The sequence below is a fragment of the Apteryx rowi genome, unplaced genomic scaffold (assembly GCF_003343035.1).
Source record: "Apteryx rowi isolate R43461 unplaced genomic scaffold, aptRow1 scaffold_163, whole genome shotgun sequence".
In the NCBI taxonomy this organism is placed as follows: Eukaryota; Metazoa; Chordata; class Aves; order Apterygiformes; family Apterygidae; genus Apteryx; species Apteryx rowi.
In genome coordinates, this window is record NW_020447897.1 from 1,100 (window position 1) to 24,373 (window position 23,274).

General features: G+C 40.9%; 1 protein-coding gene across 1 annotated transcript in view; it reads right to left on the reverse strand.

Moving 5' to 3' along the window:
* Positions 1-3,444: 3,444 nt before the first annotated feature.
* The window catches only part of DGKQ (diacylglycerol kinase theta), a 78,024-nt gene continuing 58,194 nt past the window's right edge, over positions 3,445-23,274 (reverse strand). Inside the window, exons 18-22 of the mRNA XM_026059993.1 lie at positions 22,495-22,595; positions 15,521-15,667; positions 14,297-14,408; positions 11,934-12,086; positions 3,445-10,792 (exon numbers count right to left, since the gene is read on the reverse strand). Coding sequence (XP_025915778.1) covers positions 10,694-10,792; positions 11,934-12,086; positions 14,297-14,408; positions 15,521-15,667; positions 22,495-22,595 — 612 coding nt within the window. The 3' untranslated portion in view covers positions 3,445-10,693. The remainder of the gene's footprint in view (positions 10,793-11,933; positions 12,087-14,296; positions 14,409-15,520; positions 15,668-22,494; positions 22,596-23,274) is intronic.

The window sequence follows — 23,274 nt, forward strand, 5'->3', positions numbered from 1 at the left end:
GCAATATCAGCATCAACCCACCAAGGCATGGCTTCCCTGTCCTTCTGCATGCTTAATTCTTCCCCACTATCACCAAGTTATTCCTGTGAGAAATCAATGGATTTAGGAAAATTTGCTTAGCTGAAGCATAAGGTTGTACGAACAAGGCAAGATGGAAAGGTGAGTGTGAGGGCTGGGAGTCTTTGGGCATTCAAAACTGAATGAATTGCCTATCAAATGTAGATATGTTTCATTAAAAGAAATACATTGGCGTTGAAAGGTGATAAGTTACAGACACGCTGCTCCGAAATGAGGAGGTCATTTGGTGGAATAAATACCAATACGAGCAATGACATGGGGTTTGTGGATTGTCCTTTTAACTTGCAAGCATGTTCATCCAGGGACTGTTGGTTCTGGAGAGTCTGCAGACTCTGACTGCACCATCTTTAGGAGAGGCAATTCTCATGTGGTGATGTTCTCTAAGTGTCGCCATGGTATAAATGTTTCCATTCTACATGTGTCCCTAACAGCTGCTGCAGCTAGAAGTAAGAAGAAGTAAGGTATGAAGGTATCCACCTCAATACATGTAAAGGAAACAGCAGCCTCCATATAGGTCCCAAGTGATGTCACCAACACATAGGCGAAAAGGTTGGGGTGGACATTCCTTAGCTGATTTCAGCATGGCTCTACTTCGATACTGGAGAAAGTCCTGTGTGGTGACCATGTTACATGACCTCTTCGAAATGTGTTCCCAGTAGTGTGAGATTTACTGTCATCTCACATAACTGTCCTGTTCTTCTGCTTTGCTGAGCTGTTGTCTGTGAGCCTAGGAATTTGAGTCTGAATGTTTGTATGTTCATTTTCATGCTGAGTCAGATGGAAAAGACCTAAAATCTTAAATCTGTCTTCTCCAAGTCACTGAGGGGATAGGATTTCTCTCTTAAGGGGAGAAAAGGATTTGTCTGCTGTGAAGAGGAACTAGGTAAGCCAATCAATTAAGTCAGTATGATTTAATTTTGTAGAAGTGGAGCAGGACCCATGTAGGGCAGAAGTAGACAGTTCTTTAAAGGACTTAACGAACAAAGGCACTAGGACACTCTCTGAAGCCAAAACGAAGCCAGAAGTAGTGCTTGGTAAGTTCACAGACAGAATGAAGCGAAAAGGTGACATTTATGAACAGATTAAAATAGCAGAGAGGAGGACCACAGAAGGAAGGTATGATCAGATGAAAAGATGGAAGAGTGGAAGAGCACTCACGGGCAATTCTGTAGGGACATTCCTCCTTGTGACCAGATGTAATAAATTACTTTGCTTGGGGCCAAAGATCTGAGACTGAGATATTTACTGGCATGTTCTCCCATTAGTCCCAGTCCCTGCCCCAGCACTTGCTTAGGCTGTGTCCACACTGAATGAAGACTCAGCCCTAGCTGGGGTGCTGGGACACCCCTGGAAGAGGGTCTGGAACCTCGGAGGATCTCCTGTCTCAGCAGCCACCACATGCCTTCCTGATCCAGCCTTGGCACAGCGTTGCAGGCTGACCATCTGTCAGCTGGCCCTCTCAGGCACAAAGGCAGGCAGAAGGTGTTGGGGGCAGAGGTGGCATTCGGCTCCTCAAAGCAGCTTGTTTCCTTTCTCTGTGGAGAAAGGCAATGTGCAAGGGTGAGTGTGTCGGTGGCCAGAACTGACTCAGTGCCCCATGCTGGGACCTCCAAGCAAATTAGAACAAGGATACACAGTGACAGGGAGGATTTGTGCCAGCCTTCTTCATCTGTTCAGAAGAAGACAGTATGACAATGCTAAAAACCTTTTGGCCATGAACAAAGAAACAGGTAGCCATGGTGCAATTACGCAAAATGGATTTTGATCAAGGCTGTGTAGCTAATGCCTCAGTCTTTGTGAAAAAGTCACATGTTCTTTAATGGTCACGAGCGCTCACTTTCCAGCCCTTCTTCTGAGAGGGCGTGCTGCCAGCGATCAAGGGTCTCCTACCACGCAGTCAGGGCATGTGCTTTAACTCCTCCCTTGCTGGGAGAACCTTAGAGATGCAGCATAAGAGCAGTGTGTTTTCATACACTTTTCTTGTCTCTCTACACTTTTCATAGACACCTCCTGTTTCCAGCTGGCCCAGAAACAACACACTTTCTTGCTCTTGAGTAAGAGAAACTGTTGTGTCATGTACCAAAGGTCAGGCACCAAAGGCAAAATAATGTATCAGGTTTTTTGCTGATTCCCTAATCGTGAGGCTAAATCACTTTTAACAAAGCCTAGTGAAACTTGTTTAAAGGACAAATAATTAATACTGAGAAACCACATTGCCCCGTGAGGTGACATCTCATTTGAGAGGAGGGTTCTCAACACCATCATGAACTATCAACATGCTGCTATTAAGGTTTTGAGTGCTTCTGCAATAATAAAACCCTTGTTCTGTGGCCTCACTTTCCAGTTCAGCACAGGAGTCACCTCATTCCTCTCTTGGTGTGTAGCAGTACTGTCTGCTCTTCAGTGCTCTGGAAGACACTGCCTTCACACTTGGAATATCCATGCTTCTTTCATACTGAGTATTTCATCAAGGTTTAGAGACCAAAGGGCTTGTCCTGGAGAGCCCAGTACTGGACCCAGGACTCCAGATGTGGCCTCACCAGGGCTGAGCAGAGGCGAAGGATCACCTCTCTCCACCTGCAGGCAACGCTCCTCCTGATGCAGCCCCAGAGGCTGTTGGCCTTCTCCTCCTGCGCTCCTTGTGCTGCACTGGTGCAAACAGCTTCTGTGGCCAAAGCTGCGGTCCCTCCGCTTGGACGGGGAGCCCTTGCGTTCACACCACTCCTCCTTCCCCTTCCTCCCCTGCCCCGCACTCTTCCTCCCCAGGCCCTCGCTCGTCCATGGCCAAGGGGAGTAGCTCCTTCGGCTCTGACTTGCACCTTCTGTTTGCATCGAGAAACCCCCCTGGTGACCCTCCGGATGTGGCAGGGATGCGGGTGCTGCTGACCCGGGACCGAGCCCTGCTGCCACGCAATGCCTCTGCCCCCACGGCTTCCCCAGCCTAGTGCTGAAAAGACGGAATCAGGAGTTTCTGGGGGAGCACAGACATGGCCAGCAGTTGTAGGAAACCGGCGTGGAAAATCACAAAACAGACAGAGATGCTTAACACACCACAGCTGTGCTATCCCAGAAAGATTTTACTGGTTAGAGCAAGTGCTATATATAGCAAAAATGACTCCAGAAGTGCTTGAATGGTACCGAATGCCAAATACCACCATAGTATGGAGGTGTCATCTCGAAACTACCGACTAAGAAATAAACACCGCTGCTTTCCGTACAACACAGCGACCTTTTCATGGAGCGTGACACCATCTCAAGCAGCAAGGCTGTTACAAAAGTATTGCCTGAAATACAGCTAAAGCAAAATGTGTTTCTCTCTGCGTAAGTGTATCTCACCATTTTTAAAGCATGACTACTTCACAAACATCCAGGGCAGAACAGATGCTGTATTTTTCACAGACATAAATTCTAGCTATAGATCTCTGGTAATTGCAAATTATAATTGGATACAGAATTTCAAATCAGTGCAAAATGTACAGTCAAATTAAACACAAACACATTGCAAAATATATACAGAATTATTCTAAGAACATAATCCAAGGACAAACAGATGTTTAAATATCAGAGAAAAGTCCATCTTTTATAAATTACTTTTTTTTTTTTTTTTTTTTTTTTACCAGTTAGTACATTAGGTATGTTATTTGTAGACAAGTTAAGACAGCACAGTGATTTGCAAGGCAGACATTGAGGAACAAGTTACACCATTAAAACCCTGTTTTTGAGACCAATCCACAAATAAATGTGATATGCATTTATTAGTTTGAGGCACACAATGTGGAAATAGTTTTCAACCACTTCAATGCTTATACTTTTGGGGGGGAATTATTAGGCAGATGCACAAAGAATAAACACTAGACAATAACTAAATTGCTCGGTGGTTGCCTTAGCTTTGCTTGTTGAGCCAAGCAGATTTATTACCAACGTATTAGAACATTCACAAGAAAAGCCATAAGCCATCTTAAGAGTATCCTGAAATTAAAACAGCATTAATCGAAAAAACTAACGCTCAAGGTTGGCTGCTTTAAATAATGAGGTGAAAAACATTAAACACAGTTACTTAAGCACTAGTTAAGCCATAGTATGAGAAGAGTTAACATGTTGTGGGCGGTTCACAGGTAGGAGGGACACTGAGCTCTAGCGAAGGACAAACTCTGACGCTCTGCATTCAAAGCAGAGATGCTCCCTCCTCCTATGAATCAGAACCTGCAGCTTCTTCAAGGTGTTGCTTGCTAGTGTCTACACCATTGCTATTTGAACTATCCCCAGGATAACTTGCTTTTGGCGTGTCCAAAAAGCTGGAGCGATACGACTATTGCTATGAAACAAATCCCAAGGGCTGATTTTGTTTTACAATAGCAGTGCGGGTTTTATAAGCACCTAAGACTGCACAATAAATACTCAGTAATTCTCCAAGCACCTCTTGCTACCCCATTTGGCAAAGTCAGCAGCACGAAGGGAGGGAAGCCACGGTCGGGCCAGCTCTATCATCTGCTATGCGCAGACACACGCCTGACTTGTGCCTCATCTCCTTCGGAAAGCAGAAGGGTGGGCGCGTGGCACGCATCCGTGTGGACGGTGAGAGACAACTGTAAGAGCCAGACGGTCACCACCAGACTTGTGACGTTTCTGCAGCCAAGCAAAGGGGTGGGCTCTCTGTTCTTTAACCTGCGATAATCTCTGTGGGGAAAAAGCCATCTCAGCCGTCTACACCCGTTTTCATCTGGAGTTGCTACCAGAAGTGCAATGCGGGATACACAGAATACAAATGAAGACACAGCTCCCGAAGTGAAGTCTTCTCCTAACTACCACACTTCACCAACATGTTAAAAGGCAGCGTCACTGGGAGCAATCAGGGGAGTAACTACACCAGTAACAGCACCCTGCTAAAAAAATACTTTGCTTTGGAATACATCTTTAATATCTACACACATTTATTTCAAGACTTGAGACCAACTTTTCGAACAACACCAAACTGCTTAAAATACATTCTCATAAATTATCTTCACAAAAAATAAAGTCAATCTTTAGGAAAACACGTTCAATACAACACTTGTATCAGTACAAATTCTGTTCTTTAAGTCCATGGCAGAAAGGTCATAATCAACATCTAAATTTCTCCAAAGGGGCATAGTTAGGAGTCTAAACCAGAAGGCAACTGTTTCATTAATTGTCACAGGAAGCGGAAACAATGCTTCCAAAACACAAAAGAGTGCACTGTTTCAACTGACATGTATGGGTTTACAATCAATAGTCACTGTCCTGTAAACATCGAAACTGCTGGTCTAACTGTACATTTAGAAATAGTTTTAGTAAGTTGCATTCAATTCACTGAATTCCATACACACAATGGCTACACTGTTAGTCCAAAAAAATACATTAAATAGCAAAAGGAACAAATGCTTTTGAGCCGGACCTCTCATACAAACCAAGTGTGAAATCAGTAAATGTTGACATTATAAATAAACTTTAACATTACTTTTATGTATTATAAAATCAGTATAATAATCCTAATTCTTCAAATAGCAGCCAATTTTTAACTTTTAAAAATATATATGAATTTTCAGTCAGTCAGAAATAAATACATATTGCAATGTGGGGAAGATACCATCTCCTCTCGTTCCCAAACAGGGCTTTCAATGATAACACAGTATTAGAGATGGGGATGAAGGGACACTGCAGTCTGTGCAACTCCTGAAGGTTTAAACAGTTGCTTTCTACAGACTTTTTTTCCATCATAATCTGAAAGTGCATCTTCAAATCTGTAGACAGAATCATCCCCTTATTTACAGAAGTACAAACATTGCAATTTTGCCACACCCTACGCATATCTAACCTGCATTTACTGTTAAGTGCAAAAAGTATGTGAAGCAATCTGGGCGCAGTATAAGGCCAAAGCCTGGTCCATGACAGACCCCGGCCTCAGAGCCGCAGCCCGGGCAGGCAGCCACGCGGCACGTGGGCACGGGCTGGTGCAACCACGGCACCCTCCGAAATACCCATCCAGCTACATCTCTTCTGTCCTCCTATAACGTTTTAAGCCTTCTGAAGCGCCGCAGGAGTTCATCTTACCTCCTCCTCAAACCAAATGAAGCTTCATTTCAGTAATGACGCATTTATATGCCAACAGACTCTACTGCAAGGGAACATGCGTGCATAAATGCTTATCACTTCCAAAGAGTTAATATTCAAAACAAGCACATTATTTGCTCTTTAAAGAAATGCAATCTGTACAATACTTTGAAGAGGCTAACTGTGAAGATTAATGAGCAATTGTCTATAATAGTTCATTTAGGTTTTGTTCCCTATTTACATCTTGCAATGAACTATGCTACAGCTTCTTCTAACTTTTAAAGCATTACATTAAATGCTACCATTGACTTTAAACACACTAAGATTTGATTTAAATCCCCAAAGAGCAACATGAGCTCAAAGTGTACACATGCAGATACTGCATTCGAAAGAGTTGTGCTTTGACTTTATTACCATCATGTCTTGCTGGAAAGTCCATATCCATTAGAAATATGTGCTGGGAACTTAAATGAGACCAGCAAGAAAGCAAGCTCTCAGCAGCCTGTCTGAAAGTGGTGAGAGAGAGACCCAGAGGTGAGTGCTGTCAGAATGCTGCTGCACAGCAAAACCTAAACAAATATGCACTGTAAAAAGAAATATGATAAAGCATATGTGCATATATATATATATATAATACATACATACACATTTATAATGTTTTTGGCAAAAGTAACTCCGTACAGTTTCATTTAAAAGTCAATGCAATAAGAGCATCAGCAGTTTAAACTGAATGAATGAAGTCTAAAAGCTGGGGGGAAAAAACAACATTTTTAATGAAGTAGTATTTGTATCCCCAGGATGATCTTTTGAATATAGGTTGTCCTAATTCAGGACAGAGATGATGCACTTATTCATCAAAACAGATTTTAGCAACTGACCGTGTCCTTTCTTGTTTGCAATAGTGGGATATGCACCATGACTTCCAGGATCCCTCTTCTCTCTCCCATGCTGGCAAAGCCTAGAAGGACACTAGTGAAAGGTCAAGAGCTACTATCTAAGCAGGAGAGACGTTAGTTGTATGAAGTGTGCCTGCCGTGGTCTGCAGGTGAGGTAAAAAGGCAAGGCTGTGGAGAGAGGATCAGGGAGTGCGCCCTGGACAGCTGTGCGCCTCATTTCCTCCCTGTCTATGGATTATGGTCTCAGATCGTACGTCGCTGATGTTGCTTAACACCTGTCTTGACGAAACTGAGCCTCGTCCCCAATACTTTTGCTACCATTACATTGTTCAGTGTAAATGCTAAATCAAGGTGTTCAATATTAAATACAAGGAGTCATCATCTCTCTTAAAGAAAGTCTTACATTATTATGGAAGAATTTCTTAGGCCTTCTTAGATACATAATGTGATTAAAACATACATAGAAAAGGTACTACTCCCTTGGCATACTGGTCTTTTACAGTACCTGAATTTGGAAGACCTTAACACAGTTCAAGAGAGTTTTTTCTGTTAAAAACGTTTACAAGAGCTTTCCTCTCTCAACTGCCCAGAAATCTGTTTTGTCTTCACAACATACCAAGAATCATCTAAGGGAGACACTATATGCCAAGTGTGTTTTACTCAAGATAAACTTTCATTCCAATGTGGCACGCATCTGCTCAAGTAACATGTGGGAGCCATTTTCTGCAAAAAGAAAAAAAAAAAGAAAAAGAAAAAAAACCCTTCCCCCTTCCCTTTATTAGGATCCTCTCTGGGAGCTGTGAGGAGACCACATTCAAACTTCTGCTAGTGAAAGGTCAAGAGCTAGTTTGCTGCTGCAACACTACCCTAAGACAGGCTTGTACAATGTCCTAGGAATGGAAAATCCCAGTGGGAGCATGTGCCACAGTAAGCGGCTCTCTGACCCAAGAGTTTCATTTTATTTCAGGTAATACAAGATAGTGAGTAATAGGGAAAGACAACCTGGCCCTTAGTGAGCCAAGAACATAAAACACTGCCATTTACATGCTGCAATGTGCCTGGAAAACTAGTCAGATGAGTTTGTTTACTTGGGCTGCAGAGGATGGTCAGTACCAACAAACTTTAAGTTTATGAACGTTTTCTGTAAACGAAAGTCAACAATTTTCCTCTCCATCACAGAGTCTGCAATCGGAAAGAAGACCATGCAGTCTTTCAGCTACCCCAAGGACACAAAGCAGTTTCTTTGGCTTTCTGGATTATAAGCAGCAATCTATTTAAGATTTCCTAAGTTGTGAGCTTCATCCTGAGAAGGCATACCCTGAAATACAACACTTGTCCCTTCCTACTTGTAATGTCAGTACCAGGATGCCAGATGAGCTCCAGTCAGTTCCTTCCTGCCCAGGTTCTGAAGTAGAAATAATCCCCCATGTTTAATAATTAAGAGATGAGTATTTTAGCTCTGTGGCATCAACACAATCACCTTCACAGCATGAGTCTAGTTTACATGTGCAATAAGGATAAGTTGTAGTCCATGTGGTAGTACAAGAAGATCACCCCTAGCAATTAAATTAATGATTTAAACAATCAGTGGGAAGCTTCACTGAAAACAAAGGAATTAGTCCTCCAAATGCACCTCTACCACAATAATAAGGCCTTGTTAATAACGAGAATCACTGGATGGCAAGGAGAAACTGCAGGCAGCTCATGCCATCTTTGCACGGCTGTTCTGCCTGTCTCTACAGCTTTAGTTATGTAGCTCTGTCTATTGCTATAGATGACTGTTTTAAAGCACCTGCATTCACACCCTGGTCTGTACCGTGACTGGAAAATGTAAAGCACAGGTAAAGATCAGATGCTGCTGAAGTTGGCACTGTGCTTAGAGTGCACACTGATCAACAAGACTCAGCAAGGGCTGCCTCAGCACGTAATTAGCTCCAACACGAAACCATGGTGTTTGCACACTTCGATGTCTTATTGAAGTTCTCTGAAGCAGCTGGAGATGTGTTTCTAGATGCACCGGCAAGAAGAACGATTCCAAAGCTGCCATTTGAGTGATGAATTCATGCCATCCATAGTTGTGCTTGTTCCTACCATGCATACGCCAGCACAGCTTAAGCAGTTCCAGGCAGCAGATGCACACAAGCAGGAAAAGCATATACACTCCTCACACTGTAACTGACCGGGCTGAGGGCAACCTTGTTTATCATGTTGATCTGGAGTGAAGGGTCCAGCCACTCGATAACCACGGTGAGATGAGACTGGCTGAGAAGTGAGTAAGGACCACCACGACCATGGCCACGGACAGCAGATACATGTAGTGTTCTACAGGACCAGCAGGTCTGCTCTATCCCCAATCTTTAGCAGAAAGCTATGAAGAAAGTACTGGATCCCAGTACCTTCAGCAGGCAGGTAAGCATGGAGAGGTAGTCTTATCTCACAGGAGCTGAAAGAGCGACAACCTCTTAAGAGCACATGTTCATTCAAGTGGAAGAGACAGTCACTGAATCCCCGGCCCCACAACTGCTGACAAGAACAGCAGCTGGAAAGGACCTGTGAAGGCTCACTAGGTAAGTGAGTTTTTACAACAGCTATCACATTCCCAGTCATCTGAAGCCTACAGCACTCTATTTCAGCTCAGCTTTAACCTATCACTGTCCTAACTTACTTTAGTGAACACTAAATGGTACTTCTTTTACCCTAATTAGTGACGGTTCTTTTAGTCTTTGAAGCTTGCTTTTAAATAACAGTCCAACATATGACAAATAAGTAAACATGAAATAACACAAGTAAAGATATGGAGAGGAGTCTGGTGTCAAAGGTAATTTCTCAATGATAGAAAATAATCAGTATAATGTAATACTGCCTCAGGTATTCTTGTTCCTTTTTACTTTAGAGTGGTAACTAGCGAAATTCAAGTGCCTTTAAAAACAGGATTTGACTCAGTGTGGGAGAAGCTAAACTGTAGTTGATAACTTGCTCTAAAAGCTCTTTTCCCTTCATTCATATTGTCCAAATACTGTTGAAACCAAACTCTCTTAAATAGTTTGACTCAACTGTTCCAGTACATTCTCTCTCCACAGTGCATGGGGCTCCTTTTATAGAAATCATCTCTCTTATGTTTTGTATTTTTCTCTTCTATGGTAGCACTGCTTCAGCTGTGTTATTTGGACTGATCTGAGGAGGCCTCGGCAGCTCATCTCTTTGCCTTTGTTTTGGAGGCTACTATGAACATTAACTTAAAGGAACACATTTTCATTTATGGAACGATACACCAAGATGTATCTATGGAAAGGTTTTCTCGAAGAAAAACCTAGGGAAGAGGGGAAGAGTTTTTGTAAAAGTAGATGTGGAAATCTCAGCATCTTGGAGTCTGTGTTTGGCCTCAGTTTCCATAAACTAAAAACTGGAGAATGGTTTATGAAAAAGCAACCCGAAGTAAACATTTTAGATGAGACAAGTGATACATAATAAGTATTTGCAACAATGAGGCACTATCTTTGAATAACCAAGCAGAACCCAGTACTATATTATGTAATGAAAGGCACGCTCATAAGCAACCCTTCTTCACTAGTTGTCTGCACTCAGTTTCACTGAACCATTTTGATATCTACAGTAGATGTGCTGCACCAATGCTGACCACAGATCTCCATTTAGTGTCCTCCTTCAGTGACTGACATACTATCCGTTCTCACTTCTCTCAGGCTTCCAGTCTTCTTCTGTTTCTGCTTGGACTTTTTCAACATGTGGACCTAAAATAGACAGTTTTTAAAGAAAATGAGCAAGGATCAAAGTAGCTGTAGTCACCTACAATCAGATCTAAGGCAACTAATAAATGAGTAAAATGTTGCTACTGCAACAGAAAAACAATTTAAATACACAACTCTAACTGAAGCACCTTGATTTATAAAGCTATAGGATTAGCTGCTTTTTTAGCATAAATATTTATACACGTATGTGTATATAGAGAAACATATCAAGATACGTATGTATGTGCATGTGTGTGTATACGTTATATATACACAAACATATATACAAACACACACATACAGAAAACACTATTAATCACTAACCTAAAAGATACGAACATTTCTCATTGGAAGGACAACTCACAGGTTTATTCTCTCTTTTTTATAAAAAAGAACAAAGTTTAATATATTTTCAAACATTTGAGGTGTGACCCTCTTTTTCACTTATTTCTTTTCCACAAGAACCTTTGCTTTCTACCAGGAGGGCTAGGTATTCTCTCAGATTGCCTGTAGCAACAAAGATCTGTAAGTTAAAAAGGCAATCTGAAGGTAGCAGACAAACGTGTAGACCTGCGTGCCTGCAGCTGAAAGCCAGCTACTGCAGAATGATCCTTTCACTGTTTCAATGTCAATGGAAAAATTAATTCTTAGGCAGCCGATCCTCTTTTCCTTCTACATATACATTGAGATGTAAGGGGAAAATGGACAACTATTTACTCTGAAGCCTCTTTTTTCTCAGAGCCTCCTCCCCGGCTGTTCAGTTTGCTCTTTCTTTTAAGGACAGACTGTCCTTCCCCCAGCACTGTAGCAGACCGCTCTCCCCCTCACACACTACAGCACTGCCATTGCCCTCCTAACTCCGAACTGCTTCAGTGCGAGCGACGCTGCTCAGAGATCTCAACAAAGGAAAAAAGATGTAATCACTTGGCTGAGGCTCAGAGACTATTTTCTTAAATTGTCAGTAGAGAGGGCCCTCAAACCAGTCTCTGTAGAAACTGCTGTGTGTTTATCCAACAGTTATCACACTCTGCCGACTAGCTCCGTTAAGGTCCATCATCAAAACACAACAAGGAGCAAGAAAAAATAACGCTAATATCCACTGAAGAAACAAAATCAAATTGCCGAGACAAACCTACATCAGTACCTTTGGTCCTGCAGCAGAAATAATAATTTGGCCTGGGGCCTGGATCCAGGGCTCTCCATCAACTTGAACTGGGATTGGCTTTAGGAGTGTTACACGGAAGTATGAGCCCTGGGCTATGCGGATTCCTGATCGAAGACCACCTTGGACTTGACCCTGTCAGGAAGTAAAAGCCAAGATATCAACCACCCCGAAAACCAAGAAGCTCAAACAAATCTTTAGCTGCACTTAAGCTGGGAGAGGGCGTGAATAGAGTCATATTGTCAGCTGAAAATTCAAATTTCAAATAAAAGAACTGTTTAAGCAAAATCTGTAGGGGATACACATACTGATACAACATTAATCCTTTAAGTCACTGCATGAAGATAAACTCATACATCCCCGCAGAATGCTGCCTGAGGCAAAGAAACTTACATAGTGCAGTCATTTGAACATTCAGGTTGGTAAAGGAGCACACACTCACAAAAATCTTGTTCACTTTCATTCCCTTCCCTCCATAAAGCAGTGAACGCATTTTCAAACCACTTAACTACACACATGGACTTTGGTCTATGCAAAACTTGAGAATTTAGAAGCGCTTCAGCATATGAACATGGAGAGAGAATTTTGCAATATTCACCTCCATATTCATCTACAGCTAATGGCTCAGTGTTACCTGTAAAACGTGAGGCAAAGTTAACTTTCCTGCTACAAATCCTCTTGGGGAATATGTAGAGGCACCAAATGTGCAGGTGAAAACCTTAACACAAGATCACAAAGCCAGAGCACAGGTTTGTTAACATTTATATTACAACGCAATGGTACATTCCTTGTTGCTTCTAGCTAGTTAAAACGTTTAAGGATCTGTAGCAAACCGCTTCTTCTAATGGAATGTTTTATATTTGTATTCCTTAAAAGAACTAAATTGTAAAACTGCAAAGTTGGCAGACACCAAAGGTTGAGCTGCACAAACAATTTTAAGTACCCACCTTTCCATTTTTGGTGGTTGTATGGATTTGTTGTCTCTAGTTACCTGACCACATACCACTTTTTCAGCAGCAAATTTCTTAAAATAGTGAAAGAAATATTAAAATACAAAAATAAAACTAACCCATAGGACAGCACTGCTAATAGCAGGCCATTGTAACACACAGCTAAGACATGGGAGAATTAAAGCTGCACAAACTGAGGCATAATATTCCCTGCAGAACTGACCTATCACCTACTTCATGTAGCACGCAGGGCAAGAGCAGCTATCATCAGATTCTCAGAGAAAGGTACTGGATAACCTGTGGCAGATAATTATAAAACCACTTGTCTTAAAGGAATCTCTCTGCCAATAAAGGGCAGACTGATTGTGATGAGGTATGACAGTATATTTACAAAAAATCTTAAGTGAAGAATGAGTGTTCTCATAACATTAAATAAAATCATGTTTTTCATCCTATGAACTGTTTGGTTTTGACACCATGATAAAGGTTATGATAAAGGTGATGCATTCTGCATTCTGAAATAAGCTAGTTCTTTAGTCCCCACCCACAACTTAATTAATCATCAAATTATCAAAAGCAAGAAAGACACTAGTGCTGTCATTACAGTACATAACTAACAGCTTGAAGAGACACAGGTATGGAGTAAAGAATTTCTGAAATTATCCTGAACAAAATACATCAATATATTTAAAGGACAAAAACCAAAGAAAGCACAGAAAACACAAAAGAAAGCCAATCCTAATCCTTCTTTTATTATTTATGATTATTTGATTGCTATTTGATTTTTATTCTGTATCTCTTCATTATTAAAGAAGAGACAGGCAAATGAATGGCACTTACTTCAGCCTTAAGTTTTCATTGTTTTGCGTAACTAACATTTCTCTTTTTGAATCAAAAATCACAGTCCTGTTTCTTAGTTTTGTGAGAAACAGGACTATGTTTTTTGATATGAACATATATGTGCATCTATGTATATATATGCCTGTTTCTGGTTGGTTCTGTTGAAGTCTGGCATGTAGACAGGGATCGCCAAAGCAGGTAATGAAGGCCACCGCAGCCAGTGCATGGGCATACCAGTCACAGCTGAACGCTCGATGTCTGAACGCTTTGTTCACATAAGAGCCAACGTTGCTCATGAATTCTGTTTTACTATCTATAACCATTTCTGCATGAGGCAACAAGTACCTGAATAAACGCTGGAATAACCTTTACATAGATTGGCATTTTTTAAGGATTGAACGTTTGCAATGCACTAGTTATTACAAAAATAAGCTACTCAGAGGAAGTGCATTTACCAGAGAGGCTCACTGCCGGTTCAAGGGAATGTGTTTCTTCTACTCCCTGTGCTGCTCGGGATAGGGGAGTCGCACCGCTCTTCCTGGGGCACCAACTTACCATGTGAACAACGCCAGTCACGCCGACAACTTCGAGCAAGCCGTCGTCGATCCGCGGTTTCTCGAAGCGATTGTCGCTGTCCGACCCCCAGAGATCAGCTCCGGATCCCCAGCTGCGTGGAGAAAACACCAGGGTGACCGCCCCGCGGAGCGCCCCACCGACACCAGACCGGACGCGCTTGTCAGCCTTCAAAAGCTGGACACTGTTCCCCACCAGCTGGAGGCGGACAGCATAGTTATCCTACGCTGTAGAAGCAGGAAAACTTCCTAAAATGTGGAAGACTTCTGATGAGGTATTTCAGGAGTGAAAGAAGTAGTGAAGTAAGCAGTTTCCACTTGAAAGAAAAAAAAGATGTGAGAAATGTAACTTCAAAGAGCTTTAGTTTGCTGGGAAATACAGGTTACGGCTTGCCTGACCTTTAACTTCAAAAGATTAAAAAGTTAATATAGATCTTACTGATCTTGACAACATTCATAGAAGCTACTGAAGGGAAACTAAAGGTAAATAACTAAAGGTAAAGCATCAAATTTTTATTTCTGTATCTGGCAAAACTCTGTAGTAGTTTAGCAGTTATTCATGCACTTCCATCCTCACAAATGCTTCTGACAACTAAAAGTTGTTTTCTATGATGTATCAACCTTCCTTCCTCAAATCACTTTCTTGTTTTTTAAGTGCATTGACGCTCAATTCTAATCATGATCTTTTTCCTCCATAGTTCTCATATGCATGTATACATGTGTGCACGTACATGTGTACATATATGTGTGTATGTATTTTCAAACTAAAATGGAAAGAGATCCAGGCAGTTTAGGAAAATGGCATAATTGAAAACTATAGTGTGGCAGCACTGATCACCTGTTGTTTTTGTGCAAACAAAAAACCACGCCATCAGCAGTAAACCTAAGGAAGCCAAGTTTCCTACAGATTTTTGCCCCCTTCTTCCACAGCAATAACTCCAGCCCCCTGCAGGTGTCAGGATGGACACCGGCACTGGCAAAACAAGGTGGTTCCACCAAATGATGTCAAAGCAATACTGAGAGTTAGCTTTCCTAGGCACAGCTGCAAAGCCAGGGTTGTGGAGGGGGCAATAATCAAGAATATCCAGTAACAGTCATCTATCAGTCTAGACCACTTAACAACAGGGGTGATGTTCAAATACCAAGCGGCATTTCCAGACATACATACAGATATGTACCAAGACAGGATCCTTCCTCTCCTTTTTACCTGGGGATATTAATAAAAATGAGTCCTTCTATACTTGGCAACTCCACCTCGTGCTGGTCCACCTGAAGCTTTATGTCTTTGTGAAGATTTCTGGTATGACTTATCTTCTGCAGCCCAACTTTCACATAAACTCCTTTGTTGTGAAACCTAGGAGCAGATCAGCATACTGTTACTAAAATGGTAAGTCCCAGCACATCAATTTTTTCCTCATACATGGGACAGCATTGTCCTCTAGCAGGTATGCTTAAAGAATTTTTCAATTAAAAACCCCTGTGAATTCTTCTAGCTTTATTCCATAAACAAAGCATAAACCACAAACTGCTACTACTTATATCATTTGCTCAAGGGACAAATCGTACTGTCGATTACAGACCTGCAAATTTTGTCATGGAAAAGTCCTTAAAGTGTTGCCTGAATGCAAAACTTCTTTGAAAAGTAAACTCCTGGGCTGAAAAACTGTATTTTTAATTAAGACCTACAAGTCTTCTTCATGAAACACTTTCAAATGTTTGATCGTGCAATTATAGAATAATTAAGGCACAGAAACCTTAGCAAGCTTGGGCTTTACATATTGCTAATTTATTTTAAATATACTCAGCTATAGAAACTTAAAATATGCCTAATAATGTTGACCTGTGACAGATCTCTGACATCTCTAATTTTAGAGTCAAAAAAATGAGAAAGAGCTCACAGCATCCCTAGAAAGGTCAAAATATTTTAAGAGTCATGTAAACAAATGCCAGTTAAACACACAGTCTTTTCTTCTATAATGGAAACATTGGGATACATTGTCTTCAGGAAAACTGAAAATAAAAAGTGTGAATTTCCATTATTTGACCCTTATTAGCACATGGGTGTCACTGGAATCCAACTCTGCTAAATGTCTCCAGCAGTGTGTCTAAATGGTGCAGATAGTCAAGTGGGGAAGACGGACAATTTAGCATGTGGGTTACAATCAACTCTTCAGACAGAGACTGTTCAGTTTCTTTAAATTATTACATTGGGAATAATTAGTCCTATGCACTAACAGTTTTAAACAGCACAGAATTAGAGGTATGTGATGTAACATGATTTAACATATGCTTCTATTCCAGACAAGGCCAAAAGATATGTCTATGCTAAGACATGTTTTGTCTGTTTTGAATGCATTAACTTCCACTGAAAAATAACAGAATATAGACAGGAAACATGGCACTTCATATATCTCCAAGGGATATTAACTTTTGTTCCACAAAGAAACAAGCTTCAGAAACTGAAAGAGTATAGCACAGTGCAATGACTGCAGACACAGTCCTGAATTTCATGACTTTTAAGAAAACTGTAATGGATCGCTGAGGTCCACAGGGTCTGGATACACTGGGCATGGTACCCTGTGATGAAGCGTGAAAACCATCAGAAAGTCCTATCACTCCATGCTTGCATACGTATTCCATTCCTTTTATATCTCTTACTAGGACATTGTGACCAAATAGGAACTACCAAACTGATTCTTGTAACATTAAAACGTCACCACCTACCAAGCAGTTTTGCAGGTGAAAGATGTTATGATTAAAATGGCTAACCAAGCCTGTAAGCGCGAACTTTGCACATCCACCACTACAGAAGGGAACCATCATTCTTTATGCATCTACATGTGGTACCTGATTAGGGGAGACAGTGCAAGTGGAAGCTGTCAGCCTACTGGCTAGCAGCAGCCCATTACACATTAGCTTGCCCACCTCTTTGAAAGAATAGCATCTCCTGAAGGAAACCTTTGGTTACGTACACTTTGCAGGTAGTAGTCTTGCCTAAGTTGATTAGAAGGGCAGGAAGAAATAAGTAATCCTTGGAAGCAATCTCCAAAACTTTTTTGTGCTGAAGGAAACCAAGGTATATATTAGGAGGCACAACTCATGCTCCAGGTCACTGATATACATGACACTAATGGGGAAGAAGCATGGGTCTGCTTAGGTTATCCTTTCCCATGGAGCCAACAAGTCCTGTATCAGCTTGGCCGCAACACTTACAAGGTGTCTGTCATCCCAGAATTATCTGAGAGGTTCTCCAGAGTACAAATATTCACTTAACATTCTATTAGCTAGACTACTTTGGAGATTTGTTCTACCATTAAAGGTGACATCACCCTTTGGTTTGTCTCCCTGCAAAAGATGCACTCCACATACAGTCAACGTTCACATACTGCCAAATGCCCCGTTGACCAAACTCATAAAGCTACACCTTACCAGAAGGACAGTCAAAAGGTACACTCCTTCAGTTTAGGTAACTGAAGATCTTAGAATAAAAAAAGGGGATCCTATATGGGACTAGTTTAATGGATTATGAAAGTAAACAAGTGTTTTTAAGTATTACAATCCTGTATTCATCCTTGATAGAATAAACTAAAGAACACTCCTTTCCCTTACAAAGCCCCATCACCAAGTCCCAACAGGCTTGGGGAGACATCATAGCATCAACTTAATTAGGTTAATGTGGCACCGTCTCTGTTGCTGTTGCCCAAGCGATAAGCACCTCTGTGGTGCTACAGGACTGCTGCAGAAACAGAGCGCTCTGATACGCTGCCCTCCTTGCCTGGGAGGGAGACGGCTGAACTGCTCCCACCTTGGTGCTCCTCAGCGCAGCCTGGATCTTGTGAAGGGAAAGATGTCAGTTTTGCCTCAGAGGTCGAGAGGAAATGCCCGGTCAGGGAAAGCAGCAAGTGCATGGCTTATCCAAAGTGCTGCACAGTAACCTCGAGTGTCACAACAACCTCAGTAACACATGTCGTCTCTGCAATCCCAAAGAAAAGCACCCTGCAGGACACTGCTGGCTCCAAGAGCAACTGGCAATGGTAGGGTAGCTTTTACAGCATCAGCTACAAGAGCTCACCAGCCCTCTAAATTTCAAAGGAAAAGGGATATATTAAAAAAAAAAAGGAGGGTGTCTTGGCACCTTCTACAAGGCCCAAACCCGCTGCCTAAGTGTATCCTGGACCCTCTCTTTATTTGGGGCATGAGTTTCTTGTGGGCAGGAACTGCTCTGGGTGAGCTGGTCAGGCAGTGCTGGGGCAGTTTTGGGCTCAGCCCCAATGGCTGTGAGCCATTATCTCCGACTAAAACGCTAACTGGCTACCATCACGGGAGAGCACGGACACCTTGGTAGCCTCAGCTACTAGAAGTAAGCCTGGGCTCCACAGAAGCAGAGCAGGAAACAGATTGAGAGCGGGGAGACAGAAGGAACAGATACCTCTGCTAGGGAATGGAAGAAGGCTGGGAGAAGTACTTTTCCACCTCCACGTTGTCTAAAAACAGCAGAAATCCCAAGCTTCCAAAGAGCCAAGACCACACATTTCAATAAGACCACACATTTCAATGGAAAATACACTTAACAATAATGAGAAAACTCTACTACCAGCTCTTGTGTAACTTGTATTTTACTGACTACTTAAAAAAAATTGAATATAGCTCAAAAACAATCATTCTGTCACCTCAGCATTTTCTACTGTTGTCTAACTCAACACTGGCTATCTCAGGCAGAGAACCAGTAGGAAAATTCTTATTTATTTGTCCATCAGAACAACAAAACAACTGCAAACATCAGCACTGAAGTAAAATGGAGATGGTATTTTAGAAACAGTTGTAGAAGAAAAAATGCCATGAGAAAAGACTTTGCAGGAGGTATTTGGTGCAGAGAGAAACTGCAGATTCTCAGAGCTGACTAAAATATATCCAAGGTTGTATTATCATTGCTGCTATGCCCAGTTATCATCTGCAGTATGAACACAGATGAATTTTGGTTAACCTTTTGTAGTATGTTGAACAATCAATCCTACATCCCAGAATTTAACCTTTCCATTAGGAAAGAAAACAAAGGAAGAACAATGAAGTGCCTCTGAATAACACTTTTTATATGTTATTTGTCATTAAGTTATGATACTAACAGTTACATCAAACATAATCAAATAGCCTAAGTCTGAACAGTACAGAAAATGGGTAAGGAGGAGATGTTAATGCTTGTTAATTTACTTTAGAGTTTCTGACCCTTTAGAAGTCCCTATTTGGTAACTAGACTGATGGAATCAATATTTTTATACAGCTTACTGGAAGCTTAAGTATTCTATACTGCCACTTACAGTGAAATTTTAATGAGCATCTCCAGTGGCAAGAGAAAGCAAGACCATCAACAACTGCTTTCCAAGCTTTCATGAAAAAAAACAAAAAAAACAAAAAAAACAAGAAAGCCAGCCTTCAAGAGCTACTAAGAAGCCAAGTGAGTTGACGCAAAAATCCAGACTTTGAGCTTTTGCCAATTGCTGCCTATCAAAAAGGGTAGGTTTGGGGAATTTTTTTTTTAAAGGCACTGAATAAGAAATCTATGTGCTAGGCATTTTTTAATGAACTGCAATTTCCCGTGAGCAGTAAAAACCAGCTAAGTAACATCTCTCAGAAGTAAGCAAAGTGCTCATAACTGCAGCACACAGCACAGAAAGCTATCAAGGAAAATAACATGAGCACCTCCTACCCAGTTCAGCAATCTTAATATCCCATCTTGAGGAAACCACCACTGCAAAAGTGAAGGGACACTAGAACTCAGACCAGTAATTAGCATCTGTTTGGGTGATTTTATTAAGATGATTTTACTGACCAGAAAAGAACATCATCAGATTCACATGGAGAGGACCCAAGAGGAAAAAAGTGAGTCACACAGCAGTTCCTGCAGCATTCTCAATCCCACAAATGAAAAACTGAATGACCAACACTATCAACCACCTGCCCCCAAAAGATAGAGCAGTTTTGTATCTTTGCAAAAAATTCGAAACTCCCATTAAGTTGGGCAGAGCATTCTCTCTGCCTAACCTTTCAGCCATGAGAAGGGCTGTCCCAGCAGTCTCCTGTGAATTCTGGATGGCACAAAGATGATGTGCTCTCTCCTGTGACGGGAAGCTCTAAAGACTGCCGCAGGATCCCATGGGAATGCGGAATGAAGGCAGATGATCTCATTTTTAGTTTCATACCATGAAAAAAACCCACATGGCATGGCACTCAGTAACTGAAACAGCATCACAGCAAAAACATGTACTGCTTCTGTCTGCGCCGTGATGCAAGTTCGGGTCTAAATTCCTTGCAGGGAAATCATCATTGCACTGTGAGCTGCTAGCCAAAGGATAAGCAGACCTGAGCAAGAAAAGACACTCTACAGGAGAGGCCAGAAAGCACACAGTTCTCAGGACGTTTACCAGCCTAAGGTCTTGATTCAGAGAGCACTGAAGCCCATTTTTCTTCCAAGGAGCACCCACAGTCTCTACTGCCACAACATGAAACTCTCTGTCTTGCAGGCAACAGCAGTCCATTCATGTGTTAGCAGCTGTTGCATCTGGGCTCAGGCAGGCACTTTTTAGTTATTTTATGGAAGGAAAGAAAATGAGCATGCATATCCTGGGAAAGGGGAAAGCCAGCAACTGTGACAACCATTGTCACTGGGACTGAAAGGCTGCAATCATGTGTCAGCACCACTGGACTGCATATGCTGTTTGTTTCCTGCAAGACTGCACACTTTATCTCAGTATCAATTCAATAACTCATGTTTCTTTACAAGATCTTGAATTACAAAAAACATCCAACCCCTTCTGTTCTCCTTCCCCACATGATCTTCAAGACATCCTCCTTACACTGTCTCCAAATATGTATGTAAAAGGTCTGCAAGAATGATACCAAGTCACTGCCTACTGCACTGCAGATGCTTCACTCAGTGGACTGGCTGAGATAGACTCAAAGGATGAAAAGCACACAAGGCAATAAAGGTCAGTGCATAATGCTTAAACACAGTGGCAATAAGGAAAGGATGCATCTTTTAAAGTGCTGCAGCTTTGCAAAGTCAGATAGTATATTAAAGCATAATTTTTACATTAATTTCTCAAATAATTCTAAAATGATTTTAAACACTAGATCAGGTACTACTATATGCAAACTTATTATCTGACGTTATTACCCACGCTGATGTTATTACTTACGCAATCCAGTGGACTGGAAATACAAACCAGTGCCTGTTTTATTAATAGTAATTAATGTACTACAAACAGTCTTACTATTACTCCATTTAAAAAAATATATATGAGCAAGAGCTGTATCAACAGACAGAATATTGCAAGAGAGGTGGGATTAAACATCATTATAATCAGCCAGAGAATATTCTTAATAATAAGGATTTGAATATTTTGCAATTGTAATTGTCTTGATCTGGCAACTGAAAGACAAATTAGAGGACATTAATTCAAAAACACAGGGGAGTAAAAGGCAGTCAAAATGGTTTCTATAAAGAACTACTGATTAATTACACAAATGCAATTTCTTTTTTCTCATCAATTTCAGTGATTACAGGAAATATATATATATATATATATATATATACACACACATATGTATGTATGCATTTTTATTGATTGATCTGCATGCCAGCAAGGCCAAAGCCTTCAGGGCTCATCTTTGGTTTCACATTGTCTCAATAAGATTCAGAAATTTTTTAATCTTTATTACAAGCACGTAGATACTACCATAGCAGCAAGCAAGTCTTCAACTCAGCAAAAACCCCAACAGGGTAGGAACTATACAAATATGTTCTCAGCAACGTGTTTATTACTTTTGTAGCAGAACTGACCTTCTTTCTACTAAAGACTTCGAATAAGAGATACTTCCATTATCCTGAAATTTCACTGGTATTTGATATTGAAGATATTGGCAAATAAGTATCCTGAATAATAACAACAGTTCTTCCAAACACTACTCTGGCTCTCTCATTTGGAAAAAAAAACAAAAACTCAAACCCAAATAAATTCCATGTGTAAGAATTTATAGTTAATTTAATTCCTCCTGTGCCAGCCTTGCCTCAAGTAGTATTATTTGTAGCATTTCAAGATTATCAGTCATGGTATAAATCAGAAATTATGAAATACCACAATACACAAATATTTGCCCCCCACCCTTGTTTTCCCCCAGGATTACCTGCTATTAAATTTCCCTGGTTCTTCTTCTCTAGCATGATGAAAGTCCAAGCTTAACTCTGCATCGATGCCAAGACCACAGTAATTGTTCATCTGTACAATCTGACAAAAAAAACCCTGCATTATTTCCTCAAGGCTTACAGTACAAACCAAGAGTTTTCAAAAGTTTTCAACAGAAATATGTTTTGTAAATGATTTTTCCAAATCATCTGCACCTTGACTGACTTAAGAAAATAAGCTCCAGAGACACCACACTAAAAATAAAGCTATATGGACACTTATTGATATAGTAGTAATTGTTTCTAAACTATTTGGAATGTCAAAATTTAATCTTAATTGCAAGAAACTTAAGCAAAATAAGTCCTGTAAATGCAGAAATAAAACCAATCCAACTTTTTAAAGTGATTCTATGCCACAAGTACACAACTTATTACACAACATTAATACCACCATTACATTTGGTATTAACCATGGATTTACCATGACATCACCAGGTAGATCCTTTCTCTTATCTTGGAAGGTAATTAACTTATGCTAGATGAGTAAAAAAATCAACTTCACCTACTCGGATGCATTTTAAATAGCCCCCTATGTGCCAACCTCAAGTTTCTACATATTTTTACTATTTTTGTTCTTAATTCTTCCTTTGCATGCCACTTCATTGCATAGCTTTTTCTATCCTAGTTCTCGACTCTCTAACCCTTCATCTTTAAAAAGCAGATGAGGCACTCAGAGCAAATCTACCCTGTCTTCACCAAGTTAAAAACAGCTGGAACCTGAA